Here is a 15481-nt window from a genome sequence, read left to right as displayed (position 1 = left end):
ATTACAATACGTTTGAAAATTTGAATGTTAGAGAAGATATAATTAAGGGACATGGGTCAGAACACAGGGTTGGATTAAATTTGATTATTCAGAATGTGGAAGTGTAAGAGGAAAGTATCATTTTGTTATTAAAATTAAGAATTGATCAATCCTTATGGCAACACCTGCATGTGGGGCTCATGATGTATATCCTCAACTCAACGTTTCAAAGAAGAATTCAATGAACAGCATTGTGTCCTTTGGATTATCGTACCAGAAGTAGCATTTCCCCAAGTTGTTCACCCTAATGACTATTGTTTGATGTGGAAGGAAAAAGATAAGAGAGACAAAGAAGAGCAAGCCATGGAAATAATAGAGAAAAGAACAAAATACATTTTAAATTTTGATTTATTTGAAGGAAGAAGGGGAGAGCGAAGCTATAACTTGTTTAAAACACTTGTAGTTTTGATTTATCCATACCCATTATGTAATGTGTTTGTAATCTTGAAATAGGAGCCATAAAATGAATTGAGATAATGGATTATTTGATTCAACATCGAAACATAAATCCATTGTTCATCGAGTACCCCTGGTCAGATCTTAGTTTGAAATCCCAAATATATGAATGCTAACATTTAGACATATAAATCAGTTATCAATTGGGTAATGAATATAAAAGGGAACTAGAACTTGAGCTTGAGAAGGAAAGGCATTTTGTCTGAGAAGGGTGGATCAGAATACTTCCCAGTAAGTATTTGTGATGACACATACTGATTTGCAGCTTCAGTGTAATGAATTCCATCCCAATTGATGTACTCTGAGCTATCATCACACCCTTTCGCCGTGACCAATGTCCCATTCAACATCTTCGTTTGTCCACATACGATTCGACTGTCGTAGTTAAGAGGTGGACCTCCATAGCCACAGCAAACCATAATAGGTTGTTGAAACCCTGCCATTCACACACAAAATGTAGCAAGTCATCACATTTGTCAGGATTAATAGAAAACAAGATTAAATCTATACAGAATATTAGCAAGATGGCTGACCCAGTCGTGAATAATTGGCAATAAGATTCGATTTGATCGAGTAGATATCAATGTACGTAATGTTGCCATCAGTATATTGGCCCTGCAGTTTTTTACAGAGAGCATGAAGTTGTAGATTGAAGAGCTTGGCTGCTTGGTTGTGTGAACTAACGCATCCAAATTCATCAAGCTTTGATGGGTCAGTTCCAAATTTAGCAACATTCTGAGCCAAACATCCTAGAGGACCTGTGTTGTGTATCCAAAAGTTCCTAGCTCCTTGGTCGTACAGTCTCTAAAAAGTAGGCAAAAGGGATTATTATGGAATCGACAAACAAAAAAACTGAAAATACAAAAACGATAGAAAATCGACACATAGCTTATGTGGTTCACTAACTGTGTATTAGCTATTTATTAAAGAGAAAATGTCGAACTACAGACTTAGAAGCTCTTGTGCTAGGTCATTCGAAATGTCAAATAATAAACTTAAGGCATTCCAACGAGAATAGTCAAGTAATGGCAGTAAAAGTTTTATCATATGGCATATAGACAATGAACTTGAACTCGAACTTTCAGCCTCTACTTATTCTGTTTCCCACATTTTACTTGGGGCAATACTTATGTTTAAACTATAGAAAATCGACACACAAGTTCGTGTGTTTCACTAAAAGTGTGTTAGCTATGTCAACAAGCAGAGGAGAGACTAGTTAATTATAATAGATGATATAATAACCATAAATGTAACATTTTACAGTTATAAAGTCTTATCATATGACAGAAAAAATGAACTTGAACTTTCACCCTCTCTTTGTTCTGTTTTCTGACATTTTACTTGGCAGTAATTAAGCTTCAGCCTAACAGGTTCGATTTCACGTTGGTAATTTATGTTAGTGTCCAACCCCACTAATCTCATAGAACAAAGACAAACTTTAGCTACCCTGAGGCTGGTTAAGAATTAATGGCTTAATATTTCTATAAAGGATGCCTATTTATAACTAAAGCCATCATCAACCACCAAGAAATTATACAAAAAAACCTCCAAAACACTCAAAACCAAGCTACAAAAATGTCCAAATTCAAAAAAGATATCTGAACCCAACATAAAATCAAGTAGGTAAAAACACATCTAAACTAAATTACCATTGTGCAAAGATAACTTAGAAAGAAACCATCGAGTCTAACCTGAACTCCACTCTCAAACTCAGCCAAAATGGTAGGTATTGAGGCAAGAATTTGGTCAAGAGTTTTGGAGTAAAATGCACCAGCAAGGTCATTCTGGCCAATATCAAACATGTAAAGCCCCTTTTGGAAGTAATCTTCAGCTGGTAGATACTTATCAAGTTTCTTACCACCTAAAGAAAGCAACAGAAAAAATATTAAAAAAAAAAAAAATGTTCTCTCCGGGATTTCAAGCTTCATGTTCACGAAGATTACCTTTTCCTTCGCGAAGCTCAAGAACTCTAGCTTTGAAATGAAGAAACTGATTCACCTGAACCCCAAAGGAAAAAGGGCTAACAGAGGTGGCAGTTGCTGGAAGAACAGTCGAGCCTGCTGCTGCGTAATTGCATCCCTTCCGAAAATTTGGCGCCCCAATGGAATCAAGATAAGCATTCAAAAAAGGCATATCCATGGCATCCACTACAGAAAAAAAGAGCGCAAAAAATAGAAATGTTAACACGCGATTGTAGAAAAAGCACAAGAACCTCGAGCATTGAAAACAGTGGTGGAAAACTTAAAAAGACAGAAAATTACTGATGAAAACAACAACGTTCTCAAACATAAAACAGAGGAGGGGAAAAACAGGGGAAATGGCAGATGGAAGAGTTAAGAAGTGAAAACAACAGAGAAAATCAACGAGAATCTAAAGCAATGGAAATACGAGATTGCAGATTCAAAAACCGAAAACCCAACTCGCAAAAATACAAAATTTGATAGAAAATCAACCACTAAACAGAAATTCCAGAGAAACTCAGGAACCAAAAGCAGGAAAACAAAAAAGGGAGAAAATATGCCATCGCAGATTCGAAAACTGAAGAGAGTGTTAGAGAAACAAAAAATCACAGAGAAAATCAACAACGAGACGGCCATCGCAGTATCTCCCAGAGGGGTGTCCGAAGAAACGGTGGCCATAAGGGGGGTTGATGCTCTCAATGGCGGCACCCACAAGGCAGCCAGTGTCGGAGTTGGAGTCTCCGAAGTTGAAAACCGCCGGACGAGAAAAAGGGTTGGATCTGGCAAAGGAAAAGCAGAGGAGGAAGAAGGTGAGGATGTGGGTGAGTGTGGACATGGCCGGCAGTGTAAGGGAGGAGGATTTGGGGTCGGCATTGATGTGGGGGTTGGATTTATACGAGGGAAGTGATGAGAAAACAGAAATGGGAGAAGAAAAGTGATGGCGTTGAAGGAATGGTTGGTGATGGTGGGTCAGTTCAGTGAGCAGTAAGCAAAAAGACGAAGGAAGGAAAAGGAAGGGACAAAGCAAAGGCAAAGGGGTAGGCTTTTGAAGCGTAGGAATTTGCTGTGACTTGTGATTTTGGATGGATAGAGCGATTCAATAAACACGGGACCCGCACTAACATAGGAGGATTTTTGTGTATGTGTTGGAGCATTCATTCTTGTTTTTCAACTCAACAAAGTAGAGATGTGGAAAGGAATAAATTTATCTCTACTCCTCGGTTTGTTTGATTTTTTACTTAGAAAAAAATCATGTTTTAACAAAGTTTATTTTCATCGCCAAATACTCTAAAGTTTTCAAATTTTTTGATTAAAAGCAACTCATACCATTACTTTTTTTTATATAGTAAATATGACTAAGTAATTAAATATATCATATGATTATATTATCAAAAGGCTATCATAAAACTATCTGCTTTTATATTTACTATTTTAGCAATTTAAAAAATGTAGTGACGTAGGTCCTATTATTATAAAATTTTTTACTACTTTTCCAAGCATCCCATTAGTTAAGCTTCAAAAGTTAAAAGAAAATTAGTTTTTAAAAATAGAATTTATCAAAAATAGAACATTTGATAAAATATTTACACTTTATATAAAAATCAGGTGTAACGAATTTTGTCAATTTTTTTTTATTTTTGAAAAAGATCCCTTTTAAAAACTTGTTTTTATTTTTTAAATTTGACCGAGAATGCAACTCTTTTTAAAAAAATTGTAAAAAATGGTTTTACTTTTAAAATATAAAAAACTATTGCAAAAAAAAAAAAAGGAGAGAAAATAGATTTAATTTCTAAAACTAAAAAAAACTAAATAGTTACTAATCAAGATCTAAACTTTTGTAGATGTAATGATTTAGTCATATAATTAAATTTATATGGATAAATTACACTTTTGGTTGTTGAGGTTTGAGATTGATATCTATTTGATCCCCAAATTTTCAAAATGACTTAGCCTAAACTTTAATTAAACTATTAGTTAACTAATAAAAAGATCGCGTTACTTTTATATCCTTAAAAATATCAAAAATACATCAAACTCAAACTTTAAATACCAAAAATGTACTTTGTTTTTATTTTAGTATCGTAACAATTTAGTTCTCTTTCATGGGACATTTGGTCTTTAAATTTTAGTTTCTATATAAATTTTTTAACTTGTAACTATTTTAATTCCTACAATGAAAATAATGGTTCATTAATTAAATTTAATGAACTTTTTCTCACTTGTATAGATGAGTAAATTAATTAGAAACAAAAAAATGTCTTTATGAATAACCAAACTTAAGTTGCTACAATTAAATAAAAACACACAATATTATTTTTCCCTCATGAGCTAAATTGTTCAAAATAACAAAATTAGTATAAAAAATTGTTTTCTAATTACCTTTAATTTTAAAATTTTATGTTTAAATTATTTATTTATTTTATTGTAGTCCACAAAATTTGTATATTTGTGTGTGTGTGTGTATATATATATTCGTAAAGCTTAGAAACTAAGATGAAACAAATCTTAAAATGTCATCTATAAAACATATAGAATTTAATTAAATTAAGAAATCAATTTAATTTTGAAGATAAGAACATTTCAATTCCACATTTGTTTTTAAATTGTTTTCTAAAAATATATTTGGAAACATTTTTTATTAGAGAAACAATGAACAATTTCAAATTTTATTTTTTTCCCCTAAAAGTTAATTTAATATGCATAATTTTTAAATATATATTTTAGAGGGAACTTTTGGATTATAATAAATGTGATTTTAAATTAAGGTGTGAAATCATGTTGTTTACACAAAGATTGAAATTTCATGCAACATTGAGTATAATAGAGAAGAATTTTAATTACCATATCTTAGGTGATGCATGGAAATTTCTTAAACAATTTTGAAATTGAATTATGTTTATCTTAACACAAATAATTAACCTAATACTTTTTGGTTAATTGTTCTTTTTTTTTTTTCTTTAAGATTAAATTTGAAAACTAATTTTAAAAAAAAAAAAAAAAAAATTAGTCCATAGTTTTCAAATAATACGTGTGTTATTTGGTCCTCAAATTTCCAAACGTACATTTTTAGTACCCGATTTTTAGAAACAAGTCTAAAAGATTCATTGGGTAACTTTTTATTATTTTAAATTATTAAAAAGTAAAATTATAAATATTTCGAGATCTAATTTTTAGAAGGTTTTTAAATCCAAAGTTTCATATAATTATTTAAATTAGCCAAAGAAAATTACTTCATCAAACTTTATAAACCAAACTATTCTCAAAATCCCCTATAGACTAAAAATGTACAAATTGAAAACTAGAAAACCAAATGTATCGATTCAAAAAAACAGAGATTAAAAATCCTAAATCGATTTATTTTTTAATTTTAATACAACAACCAAGAGTTAAGAAAAAATGTTATTAGTACATTCGAATGTTAGCTGATATTAGTTTATAGAGGTTTGTGATTAATTATGGACACCAAAAATTATTAGAAACATGAAAAGCGAAGAGGGAATATGGAGTGTTGGAAATTTTACTTATAAAATCAACGATGAGGCGGCCATTGGAGAATCTTCCAGACGAAGGAGTATTGAAGTAACTTTGCCCATACGGCAAGCTCAGGCTAAACCCCTGGGCGGCGACGAGTTCCCCGGTATCGGAATTTGAATCCCCGAAGTTGAAGGCCGCAGGATAATCGTACGAACGTCCGAACCGGAGAATCGTCGAACAGATTGTGAGCATCAGCGGAATCGTGAAGGATTTGGTGAAAGAAATGGCCATATATATATATTGGAAGAAAAGCCGATTCTTGAGAAAAAGAGTACCGGAGGATTTCGATGATTTTCCGACGATGAGAAAATGGTTTTCCGGCGGGGGGGAATTTATCGGGGGAGAAAGAGGGGGTTAGGGGTTTAATTGAAGGGAAGGCAATGTGAAGGATTGAAGCTAAGATTTCTCTTTCTCTTCAATCTATACACTTAATTTACTTCAAATAACATTTTTGCATGAAGAAATATGGAAATTGTTTGTTTAATTAAGCCAGCAAAAACTAACTAACTTGGATTTCAATGTTGATTTTTTAACCTTTTTATTCTTTTGTATACATAACTATTTAATTTAATTCTTAGTTTATTGTTATTATAAATTAAGTTTACTTTTTTTAACAATATTCATTCCCTAATACGTTTTTACTTTATCATCTAATTCTATCCATACAAACCCTCAACCAAATCCTTATCCCATAATGCATTATCGCGTTTTGTTAAGTATTTGGTATTTAGTTTTTAAAATTTAAATTCATAACATCATGTCCTTCTGTTTTGTTGTTTACATTTTACGAGTCTTTTCAAAGTAAAGAAAAAAAAAAAGAAATGAAACGAAAGAATTTTTCGTTTGTGTTTGGATAATTGACTACGACCGAATTCAAATGTTCATGTAGAAAATATGAAAATCATAAGAAAGTAATTGAGTGGAACAAAACATAAATCTCAAAAATAAAAAAGAAAATAGTACCAAACGCAGTCTTAATATTCAAAAACTTATTTTTTATTTTTAAAATTTGATAAGAAATTCAAGCATTTTCTCTTACATAGGTGAAAATCATAACAAAAAAAAGTTTTTTTGAAAAATATAATAAAAGCAACAAAATATTTACACTTAACAATTTACTAAAAGTAAAATGTCCGTAAACCCACAATAGAAAATACCAAAATGCCTCGTTAATGCGAAAATCTTTTATATTTGGTACACAATCTTGAACAACTAAATAACCATTTAAAAAATAAATAAAAGAAAAGTGGATCTTCTTGAACCATATAAAAGAATAAACGAAAAATTGTAGAAGAAGAACACAAAAAAAACGATGGAAAGGAAAAGAACAATTGCAGAAGAAAAAAGGCGAAAGGGAAAGATATCTATAGGCTTTTTGATTTTTATTACACATGGACAGTAAATATTTTAATGTTTTATTATATTTATGAAAAAAAAATTCCAAAATAAAACTGAATTAAAGAGAATAAATATTAATTTTAAATACATAAAATTAATTAAAACAATATTGTTAACAAACGAAACATTGGATTTATGTTATTCCGGTGTAACTTAACTTTAAAAAGAATGTTGTTGGATTTGGCATATGGTATTAATTACTTTTTTATCACCCAATTTTTTTTTGTTATCTTTCACTTATGTTTAAGATTCCTTTCAAAAGATGGAATAATATAATTAGTATCAATTTAGAGATTAAGCTACATTTACATCTCTAATCATTCAAGTTAAAATAGCAAGGCTAAGGGTAGTTAGACACATTAATAAGTTGAAACAATTAGGTAAAATAATGTGGCAAAAGTTGGTAAACAAATATTTGGATTAGATATTTTAACTTTAAGCCATTACTTTGGTCAATAATTAGATTTATATTGTCATTTCTAGTGCATAAACATATCTAATTTTGTTACATTGAGTTTTAATTAATCCTTGCCAATAAAGTTATAAGGGGCTAAAATGTAAATTTATTGCAAAAGTTTCTAGGTAGTAAAAATTTATATAAAAAAAAAAAAAAAAGACAAATAATTAAAATGAAACTAAATTTGATGGGAGAGTCCTTTTTGCAATTACAATATATATATATATATATATATATAAGGACAATATTGAAGTTGAAATTTTAAACAAAATTTTCAAAAATAGAAGAAAGTTTTGCTAAGGAGAGAAAAAAATGATTTTGCAATTAATAAAATTGTGGGTTGTTCGAAAATTAATTTTCTTTTCTTTTCTTTTTTCATTTTCCATTAAAATACAAAATTTTAATTGTAATTTACACATTCTTAATTGGGAATCTTAATGGGAAAGTTGTGAAATTTTGCTATAATTTAAGGACCGTAGAAAGAAAGGGAAAGAAAAATGTGTGTTAACATGAAAACACACTATATGGTATATAATATGCTTTTTAAATATTTAAACTTTATATAAAAATTAAATGTAATGAATTTTATTTTTTAGGGATTTTGGTTAGTGGAGCATTAATAGTTTGTTAATTTTTTTTTTCTATTTTTGAAAAAATCATTTTTTTCCTTAATTTAAGAGAGATTTCATAACGAACTAAAAAAATTTGATATACCAGAAATTGAGTTTGAAAGGAAAAAATTGGAATGTATTTTGTAGTCATACGAAAATGTTCTCGATGAATATTTTTAAAAAAATTAACAAAACTAAAAATTTAAAAGAAAATATTCAATAAATAAAATTTTAAAAATTTTAACGGTAATTATATTAAATAACAAAATTGTTGAAAATATTTACAAATACAACATACGATCATCAGTAAAATTTTGTTATATTTATTTGTAAATATTTTGGTTTATTTTTTCATATTTGAAAACAACCCATATAGATTTACGTATGTATTGTTTACCTAATATTTACAGGTTGTTTAACCTTTTTCGTGGTTGAATACCAGTTAGTGCATAGGGGCAATATCATCAAAGTCTCATTTTGACCTAATCTTTTATCAAACATATCAAATATAGTTTTTCTTTGTTTATAGGGATGAAGGTTCTAAAATGTAAGATCATATATCAATTTTCGTTTGACTAAACTTACTTTTGACCCATTAAACATCATTACTTCAAGCAAATAAAAAAAAAAATTAAAATTAAGAACTTCAATGATACTTACTAAATAACTTTTAAGATATTAAACATTAACTTCTCCTTCTCAAAACCAAAAAATATTTTATTTGAGTGTAATTACTATGTGTTAAAATTAAATAAATTATTATCCACATTTAAGACCTTGGTCTTAAGTACATAAAATATCATCACTCCCAAAACATGTATATATTGGACATGTCACTAATAAAATTGATCATACACCACCACAATATAGTGAGAGATCATAGTTTTTCAAATCCTCAATTGAATTATTCTTACCATATATATTTATATATAATACAAACAAGGTTATGATAACGATGTATGATAGAAATGAAGTTGTATCCATCTAATCCAAATTGCATACCAAAATTACTAGAACTTGAAGTACTTGAAAAAGAAAGGCATTTTTTGATGAACTGATGAGAAGGGTGGATCACAATATTTTCCAGTGAGTATTTGTGATGAAACATACTCATTTGCAGCTTCTGTGTAATGAACTCCATCCCAATTCACATACTTGGAGCTATCGTCGCACCCATTCGCCGTCACCACCGTCCCGTTCAACGTCTTCGTTAGCCCGCAACTGAGTCGACTGTCGTAGTTTAGCGGAGGACCTCCAAAGCCACAACAAGTCATAATAGGTTGTTCAAAACCTACCACAATAACGTAATTCAAATCACAACGACCAAGATAGGATCATAATAACGTACGTCGACATATATTTCTTAAAAATCATTCCTAGCTAACAGATCTTAAATTAGTCCGACTGACCTAATTGAGAATAATTGGCAATGAGGTTGAATTTTATCGTGTAGATATCGACATACGTGACGGTGGCATCAACATATTGGGATTGTAGTTTTTTAGAGAGATCGTGAAGTTGGGAATTGAAGAGTTTGGCAGCTTGGTTGTGTGAAGTGAGGCAGCCAAATTCATCGAGCTTTGATGGGTCAGATCCAAATGTAGCAATATTTTGAGCCAAGCAGCCTAGAGGGCCAGTGTTGTGGATCCAAAAATTTCTTGCTCCTTGCTCATACAGTTTCTAAAAAATATAGGTAAGAATATGGTTTACAAATTAGCTTGTTGTCGAATTAAAAAGAGAAAATAGTGAAGTACTTACCTGAAGACCAATCTCAAACTCAGTTAAAATGGTAGGAATTGCTTGATCCATAGAAGCTTTAGAGTAAAATGCTGCTGTTAGGTCATTTTGGCCAATATCAAACATGTAAACTCCATCCTTAAAGTATTTTTCTACTGGTAGAAACTTCCCAATTTTCTTATCACCTGACATGAAATACAAACATTATATTATAAGATTTTGTATATGTTTGAACTTTTTGTTTCTTTTCTTTTTGTTTTGATATAAAAAAATTGAAAATAAGAAAAGATTATTTGTGTTTGGGTATAATTGTTTTGTTATAATTCTCCCTTTTGTTCTTTAATCAAAGGCTGAAAAATGTGTTTTGTCGATCTATGTTGATAATAAGTTTTGTCATTTTGAATAGTTTACCCTTCAAAATTTTTGTTATATTTCTGAACTTTTGTTCAATGGTTTTCATCATTTTTTTTTTCTCTCTGAAAACATTTGAAATATTTATAGCCAATTTCAAGTTTTTAAAAAACTATTCATTATTTCAAGACATACATTTGAACTTTGAAAACCCTTAAAAAATTAGACTAGAAAACAAAAAAATAGTAAAGATATTATTTATAAACTTAACTTAAAAAACTAAAGACTAAAAATTGAATAACTCTCGAATAGAACACATAACATAAATAGTCAATATGTCCATATTTGACATTTTTTTTCCTTCAAACTTACACACAAAGTTCAAGGTTGAGTTGTAGATTTTATAGAAAACAAAATTTTAATTTTATATAAGATAGCTTCATTATATTTTGAGAAACTAAAATAAAAAATAAATAAACGACGATGGGATGGTTTGGTAAGTATATGATATTTTATTTTTGACATTTGAAAAAATAAACCCATTTCTTCTCAATTTAAATAAATGAATTAAACTTTTTAGTCAAATTCCAAAACAAAAAAAACTTGGTTAAATTTTTAAAATTTTTTTAAAGCATAATAATAGAAATTAGATAATAAAATTATAAACTTAGAAATGGAACGTACGTTTTCGGGCTTAATAATTTTCTAACAGCTGCTAAAAGAACGAAATAATTACCAAACAAAGGAAGATTCAATTTATATACCTTGGGCTCGAAGTTGAAGAACCCTAGATTTGAAATGGATGAACTGGTTGATCTGAACCCCAAAGGAAAAAGGGCTAATAGATGCAGCCGTTCCGGGAAGAATAGTGGAACCACCAGCTGCGTAATTGCATCCTTTTCTAAAACTCGGCCTCCCCACTGAGTCCAAATACGCCCTCAAATATGGAAGCCCCGTTGCTTCCACTACACCCATTTTCAATCATCAAAATTAACATAATAATGGCCAAGTAAACTACTGTATTTCAGCATATATTTCATTCCATTTAACCTAAATTATACAAAACAATAATAATGATGATGATAATAATAATTACTCTTATTATAATTGTAATCATAATGATGATGATAACAATAATAATAACTCTCACTCTCAAGTTTTGTTTCTTCTTCGAGAAGTGTCATTTATTGTTGAAAAAAAAAAGTACATGTATCATCTAATTTACCCTATTCAAAATTAATGTTGGATTATTACTTTACTTTTTTTTCATATAGAGCAAATGTAAGAGATTTGAACTACATAATTATCCGTTGAAATATAGTATTTAGTGACATAATTTAATCTATATTTGAACTATTCTGATATAACGTTAGATGAAAATTGAATAACAACATTGGTATGTATGCATATTGCGTTACATCTATTTCAACATGCCTAAGTTTTCATCCAATCCAAACATTTTAACAAAATTTTAGTTTAATCGTAGCTTTGAAACGTTTGTAAATGATTTATTTTAGCTAGTAATTTAATAGAAAGAATGATCAAATTAAATGGTTTTTTAAAGGAAAGATCAAAGTAAAATCACAAAAAGTTTGGTTAATCCAATGATATTAAATTTAGGAGGATATGTCATTATTTTCATTAATACTAAGATTTTCGTATCTTCCAAAGTTCGACCTCATAAAATTAAATAAATATTTTATTATTGTACTTAATATATAATAAATTAATGTAAATATAATAGTATAAATAAGAGAGGGATATTTTTAAATATAATAAATAAATTGAAATTATTTACGAACAACAATAAAATCAATAAATTTCTCATCGGATAAATTTTGTTGTTTTACTTTTTTTTCTATTTACAATAATTCTACCATAATAAACATATTAACATTGTTTAAAAAATATAGCACATTTATTTATATATTTTAAACCTTTTCTAAATAATTCTTTTAAAAATATTTGTATGGATGACGACGAACATTTTTGTAAAATTAATACTTCAATATTTTTCATGCTTAAATCGACTAAACCCAAATATTTAAAAGGTACGATATCGGTGAATAGATTGAAAAAATCACAAAAATAAAAAATTTATAAACAAATGATTGTTTTCGAATATAATATAATAAATCTAAAAATTTATAAAATGTAATAAAACTTCGTAATTTACGGCAATGTTTACAAATATATTATTATTAGTGTTTCTATATGTAATGCAGAAGTTTTATCATTTAAAATAAATTTTTATAAATAAACATAATCTTATAGGTCTCTAAACAATTTAAAAATGTTCTAAAATTGGTATCGGAAAATGGAGGAAAAGGAAGAAGGAAGCTTTACTGAGAAAATCAATGATGAGGCGGCCATTGCAGAACCTTCCAGAAGAAGGACTTTGGAAGTACGTTTCTCCATAAGGCAACAGGAGACTGAACCCTTTGCCGGCGAGGAGTTCGCCGGTATCGGAATTTGAATCGCCGAAGTTGAACACCGCCGGATAATCGAATCCAGCCGAACTTCCAGACCGGAAAATCGTCGAACACATTGTGAGCATTATCAATGGAATGGCGAAGAAGAATTTGGTTAAAGAAATCGCCATGGCCGATCCTAAATTGAGAAACAGAGTCAGAATATGATATGATGAGTCTAAAAGTATAATTCCGGCTGGATTTTATCGGCGGAGAAGGAGGATTATTGGGTTAAATTTAAGGGAAGGTAAAATGAAAGGTTGAAGCAAAGCTTTCTCTTCCACTAAATCTAAATTCACACACACACACACACACTAACTTTCATCCATCGCCAAGATTTGAATGGCGGTTTTAAAGCAGAGCAAAAATTAGTTGTTGTTATAATTTGTTTTGAGGGAGTTAGTAAAAAATATAACATTTCATGAAATATTTATATTTTATAGAAAAATAAAGCGTAATTAATTTTATTTTTACTAGTTTTGTTCTATTATTTTGTCAATTGTTCTATTTTTTTTAAATCCTCTAACGATCGGATGCATAAATGATAATTTAAAAAAAACAATAAAATATATAGTACAATGATACAATAATTACATATCCATATCTATACTATATATAAAAGAATCTATAGAGAAACTTTTTCTTTCAACGTTACTCAGTAATTCTAACTATAACATTAAAATTTATTAAAAAAAATTGTGAAGACACTTATTAAATTAATTAACAATTAATATCTAAATATTAATTACATTTAAAACAAATTAACACTAAATACATTAATGAGATGTTACACTTTTTTTTATAATTTCAAAAACCTTTTTAGCTTTTAAAATTTTCATTCATTCTTTTAGAAAATGACTTTTCATTATTTTTTATTGTTACAAAACCATCTACTTCTTTTTAAAGAGAAACGACATAAGCATGAGACTTAGAACTTTCGGAAGAAGCCTAAGACCAAGCCTAGCACAACAAATTTATTAAGAAGGACTAGAGAAAAGCCCAACAACTAATTACAAAAAGCGTTCAGATTTAAAGCAATTGTTGCAGCCGAATAGCTTTTAAAAAAAGGATCTCTGCTGCACCAGTTGCTTATGAGAATTCTACACTCTTCCCACAAATTTACGATATATTTTTGATAACTAAAAGTACCAAAAATTCTATTGTTTCTCTCATACCAAATACTCCAAAGGGTGGCAATAATCCCGAAAAAAATGACCTTATAGACCAAATACTACAAAACCATCTACTAACTACATTAGTTTAGGCAATTTACACCAATAATAAATTTTTGCATCTACGATCTATTCTCATTCTACACATTTAATTCACTATATAAAGCTCATTATGCTAATTGACAAATATAATTCTCTCAAGCTTGAGATGATGGACAACGATATAGAAATATGAGAATGTTTGAGGCAACACCATTGGCGCATCAAGTCACGTAGAAACCAATCGATTGAGACAAAAACCAAAATAGAGGAATGGTGTACCAAAAATCACTAGCTAACAAAATTAATAGAGATTTGCGTATTGGAGTATTGTTGATTAAGGTAAGTATACACAACAATTATTTGAGCAATTCAAGAATAGCTTATTTAAAATTTCTATTCAACAAATAGCGAGCGCCGAGCACAAGATTTATGTCATAGTGATGCTAATTAATTGCTACTCACAGTAATTGCATTTTGACTACATATATAGCGGAGGTTTGATTGGAAAATTGTCTTTACACTTGTTTTATCACATGAATAATGAAGAGGAGATTCTAAGATTTATTTTTATTGTACTTCATAATCATGGGTTGTCTTAAAAAAAAAAAAAGATAATTATTAACTTATGATTATGAGTAAAAAAAAGATTATTAGCAATATGTAAAAAACACACATACTTCCAACAAACTTTTTTCCATTTAAAAATTTATTGTTCTAATGATTTACTTTACTTTGTATTTGTACTATGTAAAAAATATTTTATGAAAAAATATACTTTAATAAGAACATAACGAAAAATATAATATATATATTTGAAAATATCATTAAAAATATTTGATATATTGTGTGTAGATTACAATACTTAATATGTGTATTAAACAAATAATTTATTAACACAATTTCTATGATATTTTTTTTTAACTTTAAACAAGTTTATAAAAATAAAAGTAGGTTATATATATATATATATATATAATAAATATTATAACTTTTTTTTAAGGGTATATTTTAAATTTTTAATAAAACCTTGCATTTGACGTGCACGTGTTGTTACTAGTATAACATAAAAATATCATGTTTAGCACAAAAAATGATAATTATTATTTATTGATATCAATGAATATCACCCAAAGTTGTTATAACTTTAAATTTGAAAAATGTGTTGTTAATTGCTACAAGTGATAACCGCTACCAGTGATGTTGTTGTTGGTAACATTTAATTAAAAAAAATATCAGTTCTTATTATTGATAG

The 15481-nt window shown here is 28.8% G+C and overlaps 2 protein-coding genes across 3 annotated transcripts; both read right to left on the bottom strand.

Moving 5' to 3' along the window:
- Positions 1-507: 507 nt before the first annotated feature.
- Positions 508-6287, bottom strand: LOC103495321 (GDSL esterase/lipase At1g54790-like). 2 transcript variants are annotated; one of them, XM_008456833.3, is made up of 5 exons: positions 5978-6287; positions 2439-2642; positions 2187-2356; positions 1029-1299; positions 508-931 (listed from the first exon to the last, which is right to left on the bottom strand). In XM_008456833.3, the coding sequence occupies exons 1-5, from the start codon at positions 6219-6221 to the stop codon at positions 663-665; spliced, it is 1158 nt and encodes a 385-aa protein (XP_008455055.1). In that variant the 5' UTR covers positions 6222-6287; the 3' UTR covers positions 508-662. The 2 variants fall into 2 exon arrangements, with proteins under 2 accessions (XP_008455055.1, XP_008455063.1); XM_008456841.3 differs by lacking the exon at positions 5978-6287 and adding an exon at positions 3066-3524.
- A 2956-nt stretch (positions 6288-9243) lies between these two features.
- LOC103495312 (GDSL esterase/lipase At1g54790-like) lies at positions 9244-13183 on the bottom strand. Its single transcript, XM_008456822.3, has 5 exons — positions 12891-13183; positions 11309-11509; positions 10215-10378; positions 9866-10136; positions 9244-9747 (listed from the first exon to the last, which is right to left on the bottom strand). The coding sequence occupies exons 1-5, from the start codon at positions 13144-13146 to the stop codon at positions 9467-9469; spliced, it is 1173 nt and encodes a 390-aa protein (XP_008455044.1). The 5' UTR covers positions 13147-13183; the 3' UTR covers positions 9244-9466.
- Between the last annotated feature and the right edge of the window lie 2298 nt (positions 13184-15481).

This window comes from Cucumis melo, chromosome 5, assembly GCF_025177605.1.
Source record: "Cucumis melo cultivar AY chromosome 5, USDA_Cmelo_AY_1.0, whole genome shotgun sequence".
NCBI classification, from domain to species: Eukaryota; Viridiplantae; Streptophyta; class Magnoliopsida; order Cucurbitales; family Cucurbitaceae; genus Cucumis; species Cucumis melo.
Note: the sequence above shows the minus strand (reverse complement) of the source record. Positions and strands in the feature narration are given on the sequence as shown.

Excerpts from the sequence above, each read along its gene's own strand:
- LOC103495321 (XM_008456833.3), bottom strand. The coding sequence starts at position 6,221 with ATGGCCATTTCTTTCACCAAATCCTTCACGATTCCGCTGATGCTCACA. Across the intron at positions 2,643-5,977 it reads CCTCATCGTTGATTTTATAA|TGGATGCCATGGATATGCCT; the intron begins GTAAAATTTCCA and ends TTTTTTCTGTAG. Across the intron at positions 1,300-2,186 it reads AGTTTGAGAGTGGAGTTCAG|AGACTGTACGACCAAGGAGC; the intron begins GTTAGACTCGAT and ends CCTACTTTTTAG.
- LOC103495312 (XM_008456822.3), bottom strand. The coding sequence starts at position 13,146 with ATGGCGATTTCTTTAACCAAATTCTTCTTCGCCATTCCATTGATAATG. Across the intron at positions 11,510-12,890 it reads CCTCATCATTGATTTTCTCA|TGGAAGCAACGGGGCTTCCA; the intron begins GTAAAGCTTCCT and ends AAATGGGTGTAG. Across the intron at positions 9,748-9,865 it reads TGCCAATTATTCTCAATTAG|GTTTTGAACAACCTATTATG; the intron begins GTCAGTCGGACT and ends TTATTGTGGTAG.